Here is a 13,298-nt window from a genome sequence, read left to right as displayed (position 1 = left end):
TATAAGTGAGATGCTTAAGCCTAAAATGCATCTTATATGTTTGGCTGCAATGTCCACTCAAGAGGATGGAAAAAACCCTTTTGTTCAAAGATACTAATCCACATCTGCTGACTCTTGGTTTTTTGTTTGTTTTTTAACCAAAATACAGTATCATATAATCAGGTGAAGTCAGTAAGGCAGCCAAAATGTTTAGGTTACTTGTTACCTTGCTTAGATTCCTAAATATGCTAAAGTCGGTCAAATATATTAATGAGAAATTATCTCAGCAGGGTTTAGTGTAATCTGTTTGAGGACGAAAGCAATCCAGTGTTTTTCCTCTGCTGCATAAAGACACATGGCTTGTTTGCGGAAGTAAGTTTGTGTACTTACTGTGTCATTGACCCCTACTTGTATGTAGGACTGCACAGCAGCGTCATTTGCCTGAATACACTGGGTGTTCCTGAAGTTTGTGGAATTTAAGTCTTGTATGTTCTTGAAGATCCTGACCTACTCCTGCTACTTGATTGACTAGTGCAATTAAAGCTGGATGTAGTCATATTCATTCCTTGGGTACTAAAGTGAAAGATAATCAATTTCACCTAAGAAAGTTTAGCATCACTTCATGGTGGGATCAGTGATTAGGTCAAGTGGAAAGCTCTGGTTAGCATATGATCAGCTGCAACACCAATGCCATAATGCATTTGAGGTGCCAGCTGATGCCTTGGAACTGATGATTAGCCAGAGCAGGAGGCCTTGCTGTCAGTTGCATGCTACACCTCATCAGATAATCTAGTTCGCTGTGGATCCCCCTTAGCTGTCCAAAATAGAGGAAATAAAATTGACTCCATCTTTAATGGCAAGTCTGTTGCATCTTAAAAGCGACTAATGTGTAACTATTTATGTGCAGGTCAAATTATGTTTGATGCTGTGAGCTGGTCAGATGTTCAAGAAAAGCAAAGAATAGCCGAGGTTTTGGTTGAAGGATTAGTTGAACTCTCAAGAGGAAATGATGTAAGATAAGCTTATTCTATTTAAGTATAATGGCTATGCCCTCAGTTTTGATTTTTGAAGCTTGCTTAAAATCTGTTCTCATTCCAGAGGCTATTGTGCTGTATTTAAGCCAATTTAATGGACTGTAACATTGCCAAGACCCTAATTGGCAGGCTCATGGATAAGAGTTCTCCTCTTTTTAGAAACTTTTATTAGCTGTGCTGAAACCTGGCCTTCAGATTCTCAAAACTTTTATCCACCTGCAGAAGAGAGGTTCAATTTTCTGCTTCTTTCTTGGGGCACTTTAGAATTTCTTTAAAATTTTGTGGGGCGTGGGGTTGAACTGAACTTATTGTTGAGAGATAGCTGAGGATGGTGTGTGAGTGTCTGTTTTTCCTTTCCATTTTGTGGCACTCAGCCTCCTGAGTGCTTTCTCCCATCCAAGTAGGCCTGACCCTGCTTAGCTTCCGAGATCAGACAAGATCGGGCGTGTTCAGGGTAGTATGGCCATAGACCTGCTGAGTGCTTTCTGAACTGAGAAAGCCTCTTGACTATTAACTGAAGCACAGGAGGCTGCTTTATCAGACCAGGCCATGAAATACTGTTGTTGTGCAGCCTCCATTTATTGCCATGGGACTGTGCAAATCTAATTTAATTTAAAAGTGATATACGGACTACAGTAGATCTCTTATTCGCTGATATGACCATTGACTGTCTATGCTTGGGAAAGGGGTGGCATGCATACTGCCATACATTAACCTTTTATGATTTCTTAGGAAAACCCTTTTGAATTTCTATCACGCTTCCTGATGAGGAAATATAATAAAAAGGAAGAACTCAAAAGCCAGGTTCTGACAACTGAAAGCAATCCAGAAGCAAGCCTTGGTGTGTCAGTTAAGGTACAAAAGAGCCGCTTGTTAGCTTTGGGCAACTTCCATAGTTCTTCTAATACTTCCTAGTTTTGTTTTGGAACACTGTTCTTGGACAGGATTGAACAGCTTGCTCTAAGATAAATGAAGCAATGCCTATAAAGTAGTTTGAGTTCACGTGTGCAACGATGTTCATAGTGTTTTTTCTATGTTTTATTTTAATATATGTTAGTAACTCCCTCATATCTCATGACTGGGAGACAGACAGTGTATAATTTTATATTTTTAAAAAGTGTTCCCACTTAGGTTCTGTGCTCTAATTGGTAACGTGATGATGAATGATGTATATACACCTTTGAGTACAGAAACCTACAGCCACAATGGCTGCTGTTTAGCTGGTGCAATACAAATGAAGCCTGTTTCTATAGCTATAAAGCAAGTGTATTTCTGAATCTGTTTGAGAATAGCTTCAGTTTATATTCTCAGAATAAATCTATGTAGCAGCATAAGAATATTTAATGATATTACCTGTGAGAACAAAGTAACAGCACAGTCTTATACATTACTTAGAAGTAAGCTGCATCAAGTTCATGGGGCTTGTTTCCAGGTGAATGGGTATAGCGCTACAGACTAAGAAGCTTTTCAGATAATACAAACCTTTATGGTCTTCTTTTCTGCTTGCTTATTTATATATTTAGCTTACATTAATAACAAGCTGGGATCCCTTAGAAAATTATAATCAAAACTTTTATATATACCCAGATCATAAATATACTTTAAAAAAAGTGTTATTGATTTGTTTCTAATGTATCTTGGGTTTTCAGACCAGCAAACTTGATAAAGAAATAGCAGAGAAGCGCAAAAGCTTTGCCAGAGAACTTCTCTTAAGTGAGAGGAACTATGTGAACATGCTGGAAATTGTACGAGATGTTTATGTTAAACCGCTAAAGGCAGCGCTGGCCTCACATCGAGTCATCCTAAGCTATGCCAATGTTCAGACAATCTTCTCTGATATCTTGAACATCCTACAACTGAATAGGTAAGTTTCACTGATTGTTCTGAAGCACATTTAGATTCTTAAAAAAAATATATCCCAACACTTAAGACCTGAATTCTAAACAAAGTAGATGTGATTAGGATTTGGGATGCAGTATTTCTGAAATTATTAGACATGGATCATTTAATATACCTGTGACCAGACATACTTGTAGACACATTTAACAGAATTTCATTATTACCAACAAGAGAAAAGCAGCCATGGGAAGCTGTGAGCTTCATTCAGTACTGGAACTAATGTTATTTAGCTAAAAACAAGACTGGGGTCATCATAAGCCTTGCAAATCTGGAACTATACTTGATGATCTGATAAAGCTGACAGTCTTTACTTCAGTATTTTAGCTGGTGTGCAAACTACTCATTCTACATGTATATTTTCACCTTTGAATTTTTGTCTGTGGTTATTATTATGATATCTGTTTTGTTGTATACATTATAAAATAAAATAGTAATACAAAACTTTATACCAAAAAAGAGAGAAAAAGCCAAGACTGGGGAACCTGTGGCTTCTTCAGATGATTATAGAATTGTAGATTTGGAAGGGACCCTGAGGATCATCTACTCCAACCCTCCGCAATGCAGGAATATGCAGTTGTCCCACATGGCAGTGGTTTTCAACCAGTGTACTGTAGCACCCTGGGGTGCCTTGAATGGTGGTCAGGGGTGCCGCAGGCAACCCTGGCCTCTGTCCCTCTTTCTTTCTTTCCTTCCTCCTCTGATTCCCTCTCACGTCTCTGCCTCCCAAAGGCTTGCACAGCTGTTTGTTGCAGCAGCTCTGGCTACAAGCTCCCCAGGTGAATGGTGCCTCTAGGGCTGGCCAGGCCCCTGTGGGGCAGGGGGAACAGTTCAGAGACCAGGGACAGCTGCAGCAGGTGCCCAGAGGATTCCCAAGGAGAGGGGAGAGGAGAGGAGGCTGAGGGAACACTCCACAAGGGAGGGTGTTTGAAAAAGGGTGAGAGGCTGCCAGCTCTGCAGGCAAGGGGTTACATAACTGGGCTCCTGAGCACCACAGGTGCACTGCAGAAAGAAAGTAGTTGGTCAAGGGAGCTGTGGACTTGAAAAGGTTGAAAACCTCTGCCATATGGGAATCAGTCTGGCAACCTTAGCGTTATCAGCACCACTCCCTAACCAACTGATGTTGATAGATTCCAACTTCCGACCATCAGCCTGGCCAGTGATGGTGGCAATCCAGGGTGCTAGCTTCTGGGGGCTGAGGCACTGTGTGTCCCCCCTCAATGTTCAGAGGGGCCCCCCGTATAATGTCAGAACATTGTGTCTGGTCCCCTCAATCTTCCAGAGACGGTGGCACCTCTGATGGTAATTGTACTCCAGCCACATCTGGAGAGACCCCAGTAAGCCACCTTTGGATCTGTAGGATGGACATGGCTGTAGGCATAAGACTATATGAGAACATTGCTAAGATAGTATGAGAACAACCTCACGTGTCCCCGTTGTACTGGCATCTCTTTGATTGCGCTTCCCATGGCCCAGTGGAAAATTGCACCCTTAGAGACAAGTTTCTATTGGCAAGGACTCAGTTTATACATATGATGTAACTTATTTCCTAGAGGCGTCTGCCTGGAACATTTAAAGACTTAACAAATGGCTGGTTAGGCAAGTTATCAAATGTGTTGAGGGTTTATAGGAGGACGTGTGTTTATTACAGCTGATTTAATGCAGAAGGCTCCCCAAAAATCAAACACAGAACTGTACACAGAAATATTATCAGAAGTGACTAAATGGCGCCACTGCATGTGACAGTACTGATGTAACCGAGGGAGTAAAGAACCTTATGCTTTCCATGTCTTTCTTGCTGGATTCTAATTTTCATTAACCCTAGGCAGGGTATGATGAGACTTTAGGCCAACAAGATCTGATTGTAACCACTTGGGAGGTCAGGAAGCAATCCTACACACTTACCTGGCGCAACGCACCATTTAAAACATTGGAATGAATGCTTAAGTATACATGCATAGGATTGAACTTTTAGAAGGGCTTTATAGCTTGTAAAGTGGTGATGTAAATCCTATTCATGCACCTTGTTCCCCATATTTCTGATTGTCAGCTGAAATTCTTCTCAGTGCTTGGGGGTGGAAGATGTTATGGATGGCCAGCTTACCACAGAACATACCTATATAGTAAGTTACTCATGCCGGATGCCTAGGGTGGACCAGACAACAGCATAACTTCACAGTAACTTTGAAGCCTTGATATTTATGTCACTCAGCTTGCAGGAAAACATGTTGTCATTATCACTATCTGTTGGAACTTGCCTGGAACCTGATAGGAAGAGAGAAACACCCTTCTGTCTGTTTCACACAGGTGGTTTTCAGATGAGTTAACACAAAGACTTAATGAATGGAACCCAGCCCAAAAATTAGGAGACCTGTTCATTCAATTTTGCCAGCAACTTCAAACATACACAAACTTCTTCAACAATTATGCAGTAATTCTGAAAACTATAGACAAGGTAAGAACACACCAAAGTCTCATGACTCTAAGTCAGACACTCCTTCCACTGTAACATTTATTTTTTTAAACTCACATGCTCACATATCTCCCTATCCAAAGCAGCATCCAACAAATAGTAACTAAATATTAAAGTGCATTTAAATATCTTTGGGAAAGTATATTTATGCTATATTCTGTTAAAAGAAAAAGTAAAGCTTAGATCTGTAAGCAAGTAATCGGTTATAAGAATGTTTGTTTATTAAAAATTAATGAGATCTGAATTTTGAGTAAGTTCTGTTTTATTGTGATTTTAGTTCTTATTTTTATATTAATTGGTATATTTTCCATCATTAAAAATTAGATGCAATCAGGAAAATAATAAAGTTACCTTATACAAACTGGATTACATGCCCGTATTTGTTTCACTGCTTTCTACCCACCATGCCCTGTAGATAGTCTTAACATGATGCAATTTCCATGATGATCCTAGGCTGTGTTCTTCTACTGTATGATATAATAGGGTTGGGAATACTGGAGTGCAATAGCCCAGTATTCTGTGTACAAAGCATGTAATTTGGAAGTTCCCTTCCCACTCAGCCTTGTCAATCTGGCATCTCAGAGCCCTATCCTCCTGAGGATTTGTGTCACAACAGTTCAAGGTGCATTGTGGGAAAGGGCATCACCAGCCTCAACTTTCAATATTGAAAGGGAAACTAAGTGTTGTACCCAACTACATTCTAACTTGCCTAAATTAGGCTTGTCCATTAATCTCAGTGGGTCTGCGTTGTGTAAAACTAGCATTGACTAAACCCCAAAGCACAAGAGGTGTCTGCAGCTTCACAGCCTTACCAAAATGTCTTTGGGCTGCCCATATTTACTGAGCAGCTACTTGCCAGATGCTGATACCACTGTGAGCCGGAGTGTTCAAGTCTGCCTCAGTGCTGGAGGCAAAGGACACGGTGTGCCACAGCAGCCCACGGAACTGGGTTATGGAAATGCTGCTGTTTGCTCCTTATTTGGTCCATAGTTTTATGGATGACATCACACTGATGGTCAAAATCTTTTGCTTTCACAGTGCAGGGAGACTATTCCAGTATTTCGTGCCTTTCTGAAGAGACATGACAAGACTGTTGCTACTACTATGAGGAGGTAAAGTCTTGTAGTTTAAAATAGTAAGGAGGACACTGCCAAAGCATGGGTGTTTTGTATATGCTAGAGGCAAAAATGGGCAGAGCAACATATGTACATTTACCTTTGTGCAGTAGGCTAGTTACTATGTACACACTTGTCTCTATTCTCCATCTAGACAAGCAAAGAGGCATTATCTGAGTTCAAAGGTACATTCCAGCCAGGCAAAAACACTGAGGGTGTGAAGCAGGGCGCATAAGGGATATGGCCTGAGGAGAGTTTAGAGTGCCCGATAGGGAGGGCTAGACGGCTGCATTTTACCCCATGGCCTAAGGGTTCCCTGCCACCCGTTTCTTCAACATAACTGTCACTTCAAAAAGAGTGCAACCTCATCGAGAACAGGCAAACTGCCTACTTCCTGGACTTGTGAACCCCCTACCCAATATGTCTTACCTGCAACACTAGGCCCCTAAGATATGGCTTGACATACCTTTGTTGGTCTTGGGACATGCAATGCAATTTGCTACTTTTCTAATTAAAGCATGGATTAAGTGCATCTATGTAACACATAGCCTCCAAGAATTTCTGTTGTGCCCATCTAAGAGGATTGAAGAGTACGTCACGCTCCTGTATGCTCTGAGGCTTCACACTCCTCCAGAACACACTGACCGTGAAGAGCTGACTCCTGCAATTAAGCAAATGAAACAGTTCAAGGATTACTTAGATCAGGTTTGTCTACTACATTTATTTTAGCATGACGATCTTGCAGGGATCACTAAGACACTCAGTAGCAAGTTGAGATTGGGGAGAGCCAACATAATTCAAGTTTTGATTTTGGACTATTATTATTATTATTATTATTATTATTATTATACCAGACCTTATTCAAATATCACAGGGCAGTTCACAACATAAGAATACAAAATGAGAACACAAAATACATAATAAAACAAGGACCAAAATAAACCAATAACCCCTTCCACAAACACATTTAAAAGGCCATAGAATTCAGCCCAAGGCCTGGTTATAGAGAATTTTTTTCATCTGGCACCTAAAGGTATGTAATGAAGGCAGAAGGCATAGATGGGGAACTTGTGGTTCCTCCAGATGCTGCTGGGTGTTGGAGTCTTGAGGACGTAAGTTTCCTCTCTCCGCCTTAAATGTTGCAAACAGGAAGATAGGATATGTTGGAGGTTTTTTTATCCTGCCCTCCCTCCCAGAGAGGCTCAGGGCAGCAAACACCAAAATCATAAATAATACAATTAAAAACATCCATACACCCTCACAACTAATTACTTCAAGGTTGCCAGGAAAAGCATCTTTCAGCCATCAAATGCCTGAGTAAACATTTATTTTTGAAAAAAGTTCCTCCAGAAAGTTAATGAAGAGTAAGACAAGACACATCTCACCAGAGAGGGCATTTTGCAAATGGGAAACTACCTATGGGAGCGCCCTTGAAGGAAGTTTGGCTTAGAGCATTACAGATAAAATCTCTCCTTTCATCCTCATCATTGAGAAGCTAACTCACCTTATGTTTACCATACTAAAATTCTAGCTAAAACTGAACGTTGGCAGAGATGATCAGATATTAACTACACAAAGACGCATCCAAGGATGTCCTGTAAGTACTTTGTATAGACAAACGTAGTGTGATATAGAGGAAAATGCATGCATTTGTGTGATAAAGGCAGAATAATTTGCCATGGAGTAGGTTGTGCTCGTGAATAACAAAGAAAAAGTAACTACTTTGTAAAAGTAGTAGTTTCCTCAAAAATGAAGCACAAGTATTAAAAGAAAACATGGCATAGTGAACTCAAAAGCATTTGGGAAGAGCTGATTCTAGGAGATAGAATATGCTGCATAGGTAATTTTTGTCTGTGAAACTGTGTGCCTTTGTGGATACAAAGCACATCATTGGGGTAAAGGGATGTTTAACAGAAGTGTGTGATTTAACATACATCAGCAACCGAGGACAACTAAACAAAAATAATCAAACTTTATCCAAGTATTTTTAAATCTTTTCATGTTTAATCCACAGAAGTTACTGAAAGCCAATAGGTATCTAATTGCGATGCAAGATGTAGCCCAGCTAAACTGCTGCTCAGAGAGAGTCCATATGTCGTTCAGGTAAATAGACAGATAAAATAATAGGAGGGGAGAGGAAGAAAAATGAAGGATGCCTTTCAATGACTGGTTGCTAAATCTGTTTTGCATAGTTTATTATTTGTAGCTGAGGACTGTTAAGTTTATGAATTGTTTGTACATGAATTATTCAGTTAATAAAGGAGAACCTTCCACTTACGATAGATGCATTGATTTATTTCTTCCTTTGCACAAAATTGGGTGAACTCTTTCCTCAGAAAAGAACAGTGCTAATGATGAACTAACTGGCAATCAAGTCTAAGCTTTTGGGTGGGACAGGACACTCTGTGGTTAATGCCTTCTAATTACCTCTGGGTATTGCTTTAATTGTATCAGTGGCCCAGAGATCATTCCTTCTAACAGAAAAAAATATATTTTTATTAGCCATTGGCTTATTGATTGATCCCCTAAGAAAGAGCCATTACTTTCAGGAATGTGTTGCAGGACAAGTTCTAACGCTTAAAACTGAGAAATTAGAAGAAAAATTAGCTTGAGACTAAGTTAAAATAAGCACACTGAATTAAGAGTTACACTTTAACAAGCACAGGGTTACTGATTTTTTTTCTTTTTTTTCATTAAACGTTTTCAAAAGCTTAATATACTACTGATTAATATCTGTGTTAGTTTCTCTGAAGTCTAACATGGAAGACTAATCCTTTGCTTTCAATTTTGTCAGGCTGTATGAGCACACCCATGATCTTAGCCTCTTCCTTTTCAACGATATACTTGTTATCTCACAGCGCAGCATCTCTTACAAGCCATTTGAACGTATCTCACATGTTACTCACCAATTCTTGGCAGTGGTAACGCTTCATCAACTCCTGGTTGAAGATATTCCAGATTCCAAATGTGAGTTTTCTCCTACCCTAAAATGATATAAACATGGCACAAAATCTGTCAGGATATTTTTTAAAAATGTATTTCAAATTAATATTGTAATATTGTAACAAAATGACTCCCCATACCAAATACTTAGCTAGTATTGCAGGGTCACCTGGATATTCTTGAGCTTCTGTTAAAATTAAAACCAGTTGCAATAGTTAGGGAAATAGAGGTTAATGTGTATCAAGTGCAGATGAGATGATATTTCTTTTCTGCCAAAGCTGATTGCCTAACAGCAGATTAATTCTGCAATAGGAGCTTGTGTTAATGGCAGTTGCCCTCAGAAACCCATCCTAGTTTTCTGCAGAGCTTCCGGAGATGGAAAAAATATATCATATGCTTCTAAGAGATCCACAGAAGCTCCAGAATGCCTTTGCTGCAAAGTGTCCATTACTGTCTTAAAGCTTTTCAAGTGCTTGCTTACTTTAAAACCAATAAAATAAATACCTAAGAATGTTGCATGGTGAGGTCCACAATCCGAATGCATGTTTAGGAAAGATAGCAGCTCAGTATCCTTAGATCCAAGGGGAAAGAACTATTATACCAGCAAGTATAGACAACAACCTTTCTGAATGCCTTGAAATCTGTGGAAGCTGCTGCTCCAGGCAAACTTCTCAAAACTCTGTGCAAGGACAGGATATTGCTCTTCTAACGGATGCTGAGCGGCCCCAGTAATCCCTATATTTAAAGGACAGAAGGGGCTAGAAAAACGATTAGGGGGTTAATTTTTTCTTAATAAGTGAACAGACCCTGGCTATCGGCTCACTGGTACAGCTGGTCTGGGAGATGGTGTTGGCTCCTCCTGCAGGAGGAAGTTTGCATGGCTCTGCCTGTGGACTATGGTTGGGGTCTCCATTCCAAAGGTGCTCTGTGCCCTCCAGGAGCCTCTTGGCGAATTACCCTTCCATCAGAAGAACTCAGGGCAATGCAAGAGTACAAGCTGTGTTAACACAGGTAACATAACAATGCCTGTCAGAAATAACACAGAATGCTGTAAATCTCCCCATTATTCGCTGCAGTGGAAAGATGCATTTGCTGGTCAATGAATGATTCACTTTGAAAAACAAACCACTTTGTACAAACTTCCCTTTTTCAGTATCTGCATGCAGACTAAAACCAGGGATGAGAAAAAGTGCAGTACTAATTGAGGAGTGGGATAAGAAAGGTGTTACTGAATGGCAACAAGGCCTGCTTTACAGGTCACCATTTCTGAAGGGAATGCATTGCATGGAACACCATAAATGGGTCAAGCTTTCACGACTGCACATATTGCTACATGATTTCCTGTCTTAGCTTGAAAACTGATTGTTTATAATCTTTCAGGAATCAGATTATTATTATTATTATTATTATTATTATTATTATTATTATTACAGATATCAAGAATGCTTTTCTTCTGCAAAGTCCCAGGTGTCAAATGATTTGTTCTACAGAGGACCATGACAAGTTTATATGGCTTTCTGCACTGCAAAGGGCAATTATCTGCAATATTGAAGATAATGTAAATTGTTCTTGAAAGTTCCCAGCTTTATTTACTACCTCGCCTTCCTGCCGCTGGTAACTGTCATGCAGCTCCCAAAAGAAAAAGGTAACCGTTCAGTGTCTACAACATGGGGAAATCAGGCTGATCAAGGGCCTCATTTGGCCAGTGAGGCTGTTTCCCTGACACTTCATGTCTTGGGTGATGTCTGGTGAAGGCCAAATGGACACAAAACTGCCAACACATAATCCAGAGCCTTAATAGTGCACTCCTGATTGCATCTTGGTAAGGGAAGCTTGCCGAGAGCAAGCCAGCTGGGATTGGTTGTGCTTCTGAGATCCCCCCATTGAGGATTTTGTAGATAGTAGTGCATCAGTAGAAAACAGAGCTGACAGGTGATGACTTCAAAGTTGCTGGGATCAGCTGGGTAGCTGCCCCTTGCAGAAAGTGGAGCTTGAAGTCAGCACTGATCAGATGATTGGTGGAAACTTCAAACCCTGTTTAGGCTTGAATTTTCCTCTGTAGCATGGGGGAAGCCAGAGATCCAGATGGCTAGACCTAGTTCCCTGCCCCTGTCTACAGTAAAGTACATTTGCTGTAACTTAGTATCTCTTCTTGCTGTACAGTAGATAGAAATTGTTAGTGTGTTGTTAGATGCTATTAATGCATGCAGTTACAAACGTTTATTCTTTCTCACTCTTTGCTTTGAGTCCCTTTCCGGCTTTGACACATAGCATGAATTTTTTATTTTGTTTGACTTTTCCCTAATGTTTGATTTAGGGTGATAAATCTCCCATAGCACATGAGTGGACTTCCCTTTCTACTCAGCTCCATACACCACCAAAATCTACTCTGGAGGGGAAGAGGAGGAATCCTGTTGTATGAGTGTTAAGTTTGTTCTGCTGGCTGGGCAAGCCAATTGGCCTACATGGTGGCCGAAGTAGTCTTAGCATTATGGTTTCTTCACAACCAAATACTCAGTGCAAAATCCTATTTGCAGGCTCATGAAAAGCAACCTAATTCAGTGTGTTAAGCCAAACTAAAAGGATTCACCCAAGTTAAAATATTGTGCTGTTTTATTGGTGTAAAAATCACACAATTGCTAGTTCTGATTCTGCTGAGATACATCCATGCAGTTTAACATCTATGATCCCACAGCCAGAATAAGCCATTAAATAGAATATCTGCTGTTAGTCAGCATTAATGCAAATTTACATATGAGATCAAAAGGTGTGTATTATACAATATACAACAAATCCTAATACAGTACATCAACCTGAATAGCAGGATACACTCAGGAAACTGTGTTAATGAAGCCTGTTTGCAAGCCAGAAGAATAAGGCTTGGAGAGATGAAGCGAACCTTTTGAGGAACAAAAATAGTTTTCAGGGGACTCGGAAAGAAGAGTTGAGGTACTGACACATTTATTGACCATAGTGTGTTACAGTAAAGTCTGTTGGATGTGCCAGTTAATAAAAGGGTAAATGTGCAAAGCATGCAACTACGGGTGGTGTTCAGGAAATGTGCATGGCAGAGAGATCAACACCCAATCCTTTCACAGAAGGGATGCACTTACGTGCATGCTGAAAAATGACAGTCATGAATGGAAACATTGGAACAAATGTCAAGCTGTGGCCACATACAAAGTACATAAAGAGGAAAAGACAACCAAATGCATTTGGTATGGCAAGGTAGTATGAAAACAAAAAAAGGAAATTTGTGGCACTTGGAAGGCGCAAAATGAATCAAAATGGCTGCCTGAAATTTCAGATGGGTTGCAAAGTGTGACTCGGAAAAGGAAAAACTGATGACTGCAGCTGGTTAACCTTCTCTTACACAATCAAAAGAAAGGTGTGTAAAAGCATGTGCTTCTGTGTTTAAAAAGTAGATATCTGGGATGTTTTTTAGTCATGATCTTTTGACATGAAATATAGAAAATTCATAAGGTAATCAAGTTCAGTTTGGGATCTAGGCCACTGAAGCTGTACAAACTTCGCTCCAAATTAAAAATGTGTCCTCCCAACAAAATGGGAAGGTTGGCAGTGCCAATATATTGAACATTCAAGGAAACAATTATTCCATTCTTTGTATTAAAATTATAAAAGTTACTTAAATACAACTGTGGACAGAGGACAAAACAATCACAAAAAAATGTTAAGAGTGCACTGAGCTGAACATATGGGTCTTTAATTAGGCCTTTTACCCAATTTCCCCTTTCAGAGTTAATTAATTCACAGTTAATGGTAATTGGCTTATAAGTGAGAGAAGGGTCGAAGCTGCTCCAGTTGAACTTCCAGCGAAATTCTCTCTTCAAGAACATC

General features: G+C 40.0%; 2 protein-coding genes and 1 long non-coding RNA gene across 9 annotated transcripts in view; 1 reads left to right on the top strand and 2 right to left on the bottom strand.

Moving 5' to 3' along the window:
- The window catches only part of ECT2L (epithelial cell transforming 2 like), a 27,609-nt gene extending 14,906 nt beyond the window's left edge, over positions 1-12,703 (top strand). For both annotated transcript variants that reach the window (XM_079970944.1, XM_079970945.1), the window contains 10 exons: positions 887-990; positions 1,746-1,868; positions 2,663-2,877; positions 5,217-5,364; positions 6,421-6,494; positions 7,046-7,202; positions 8,029-8,094; positions 8,512-8,600; positions 9,292-9,464; positions 10,874-12,703. In XM_079970944.1, the coding sequence (XP_079827070.1) occupies positions 887-990; positions 1,746-1,868; positions 2,663-2,877; positions 5,217-5,364; positions 6,421-6,494; positions 7,046-7,202; positions 8,029-8,094; positions 8,512-8,600; positions 9,292-9,464; positions 10,874-11,013 (1,289 nt within the window). In that variant the 3' untranslated portion in view covers positions 11,014-12,703. The remainder of the gene's footprint in view (positions 1-886; positions 991-1,745; positions 1,869-2,662; positions 2,878-5,216; positions 5,365-6,420; positions 6,495-7,045; positions 7,203-8,028; positions 8,095-8,511; positions 8,601-9,291; positions 9,465-10,873) is intronic.
- On the bottom strand, positions 4,514-10,861 carry LOC307213478. Its single transcript, XR_013837527.1, has 4 exons — positions 9,581-10,861; positions 9,404-9,481; positions 6,964-7,158; positions 4,514-5,174 (listed from the first exon to the last, which is right to left on the bottom strand). It is a non-coding gene; the product is annotated as an uncharacterized lncRNA (long non-coding RNA).
- Positions 12,036-13,298, bottom strand: part of REPS1 (RALBP1 associated Eps domain containing 1) — a 42,296-nt gene continuing 41,033 nt past the window's right edge. For all 6 annotated transcript variants that reach the window (XM_079970951.1, XM_079970948.1, XM_079970947.1 and 3 more), the window contains one exon: positions 12,036-13,298. Coding sequence is in view for 5 of the 6 variants with exons in the window: in XM_079970948.1 (XP_079827074.1) it covers positions 13,230-13,298 (69 nt within the window). In the remaining variant the exon portion in view is untranslated.

This window comes from Podarcis cretensis (genome assembly GCF_951804945.1).
Source record: "Podarcis cretensis genome assembly, chromosome: 3".
NCBI classification, from domain to species: Eukaryota; Metazoa; Chordata; class Lepidosauria; order Squamata; family Lacertidae; genus Podarcis; species Podarcis cretensis.
This window is presented reverse-complemented; position numbering and strand designations above follow the sequence as displayed.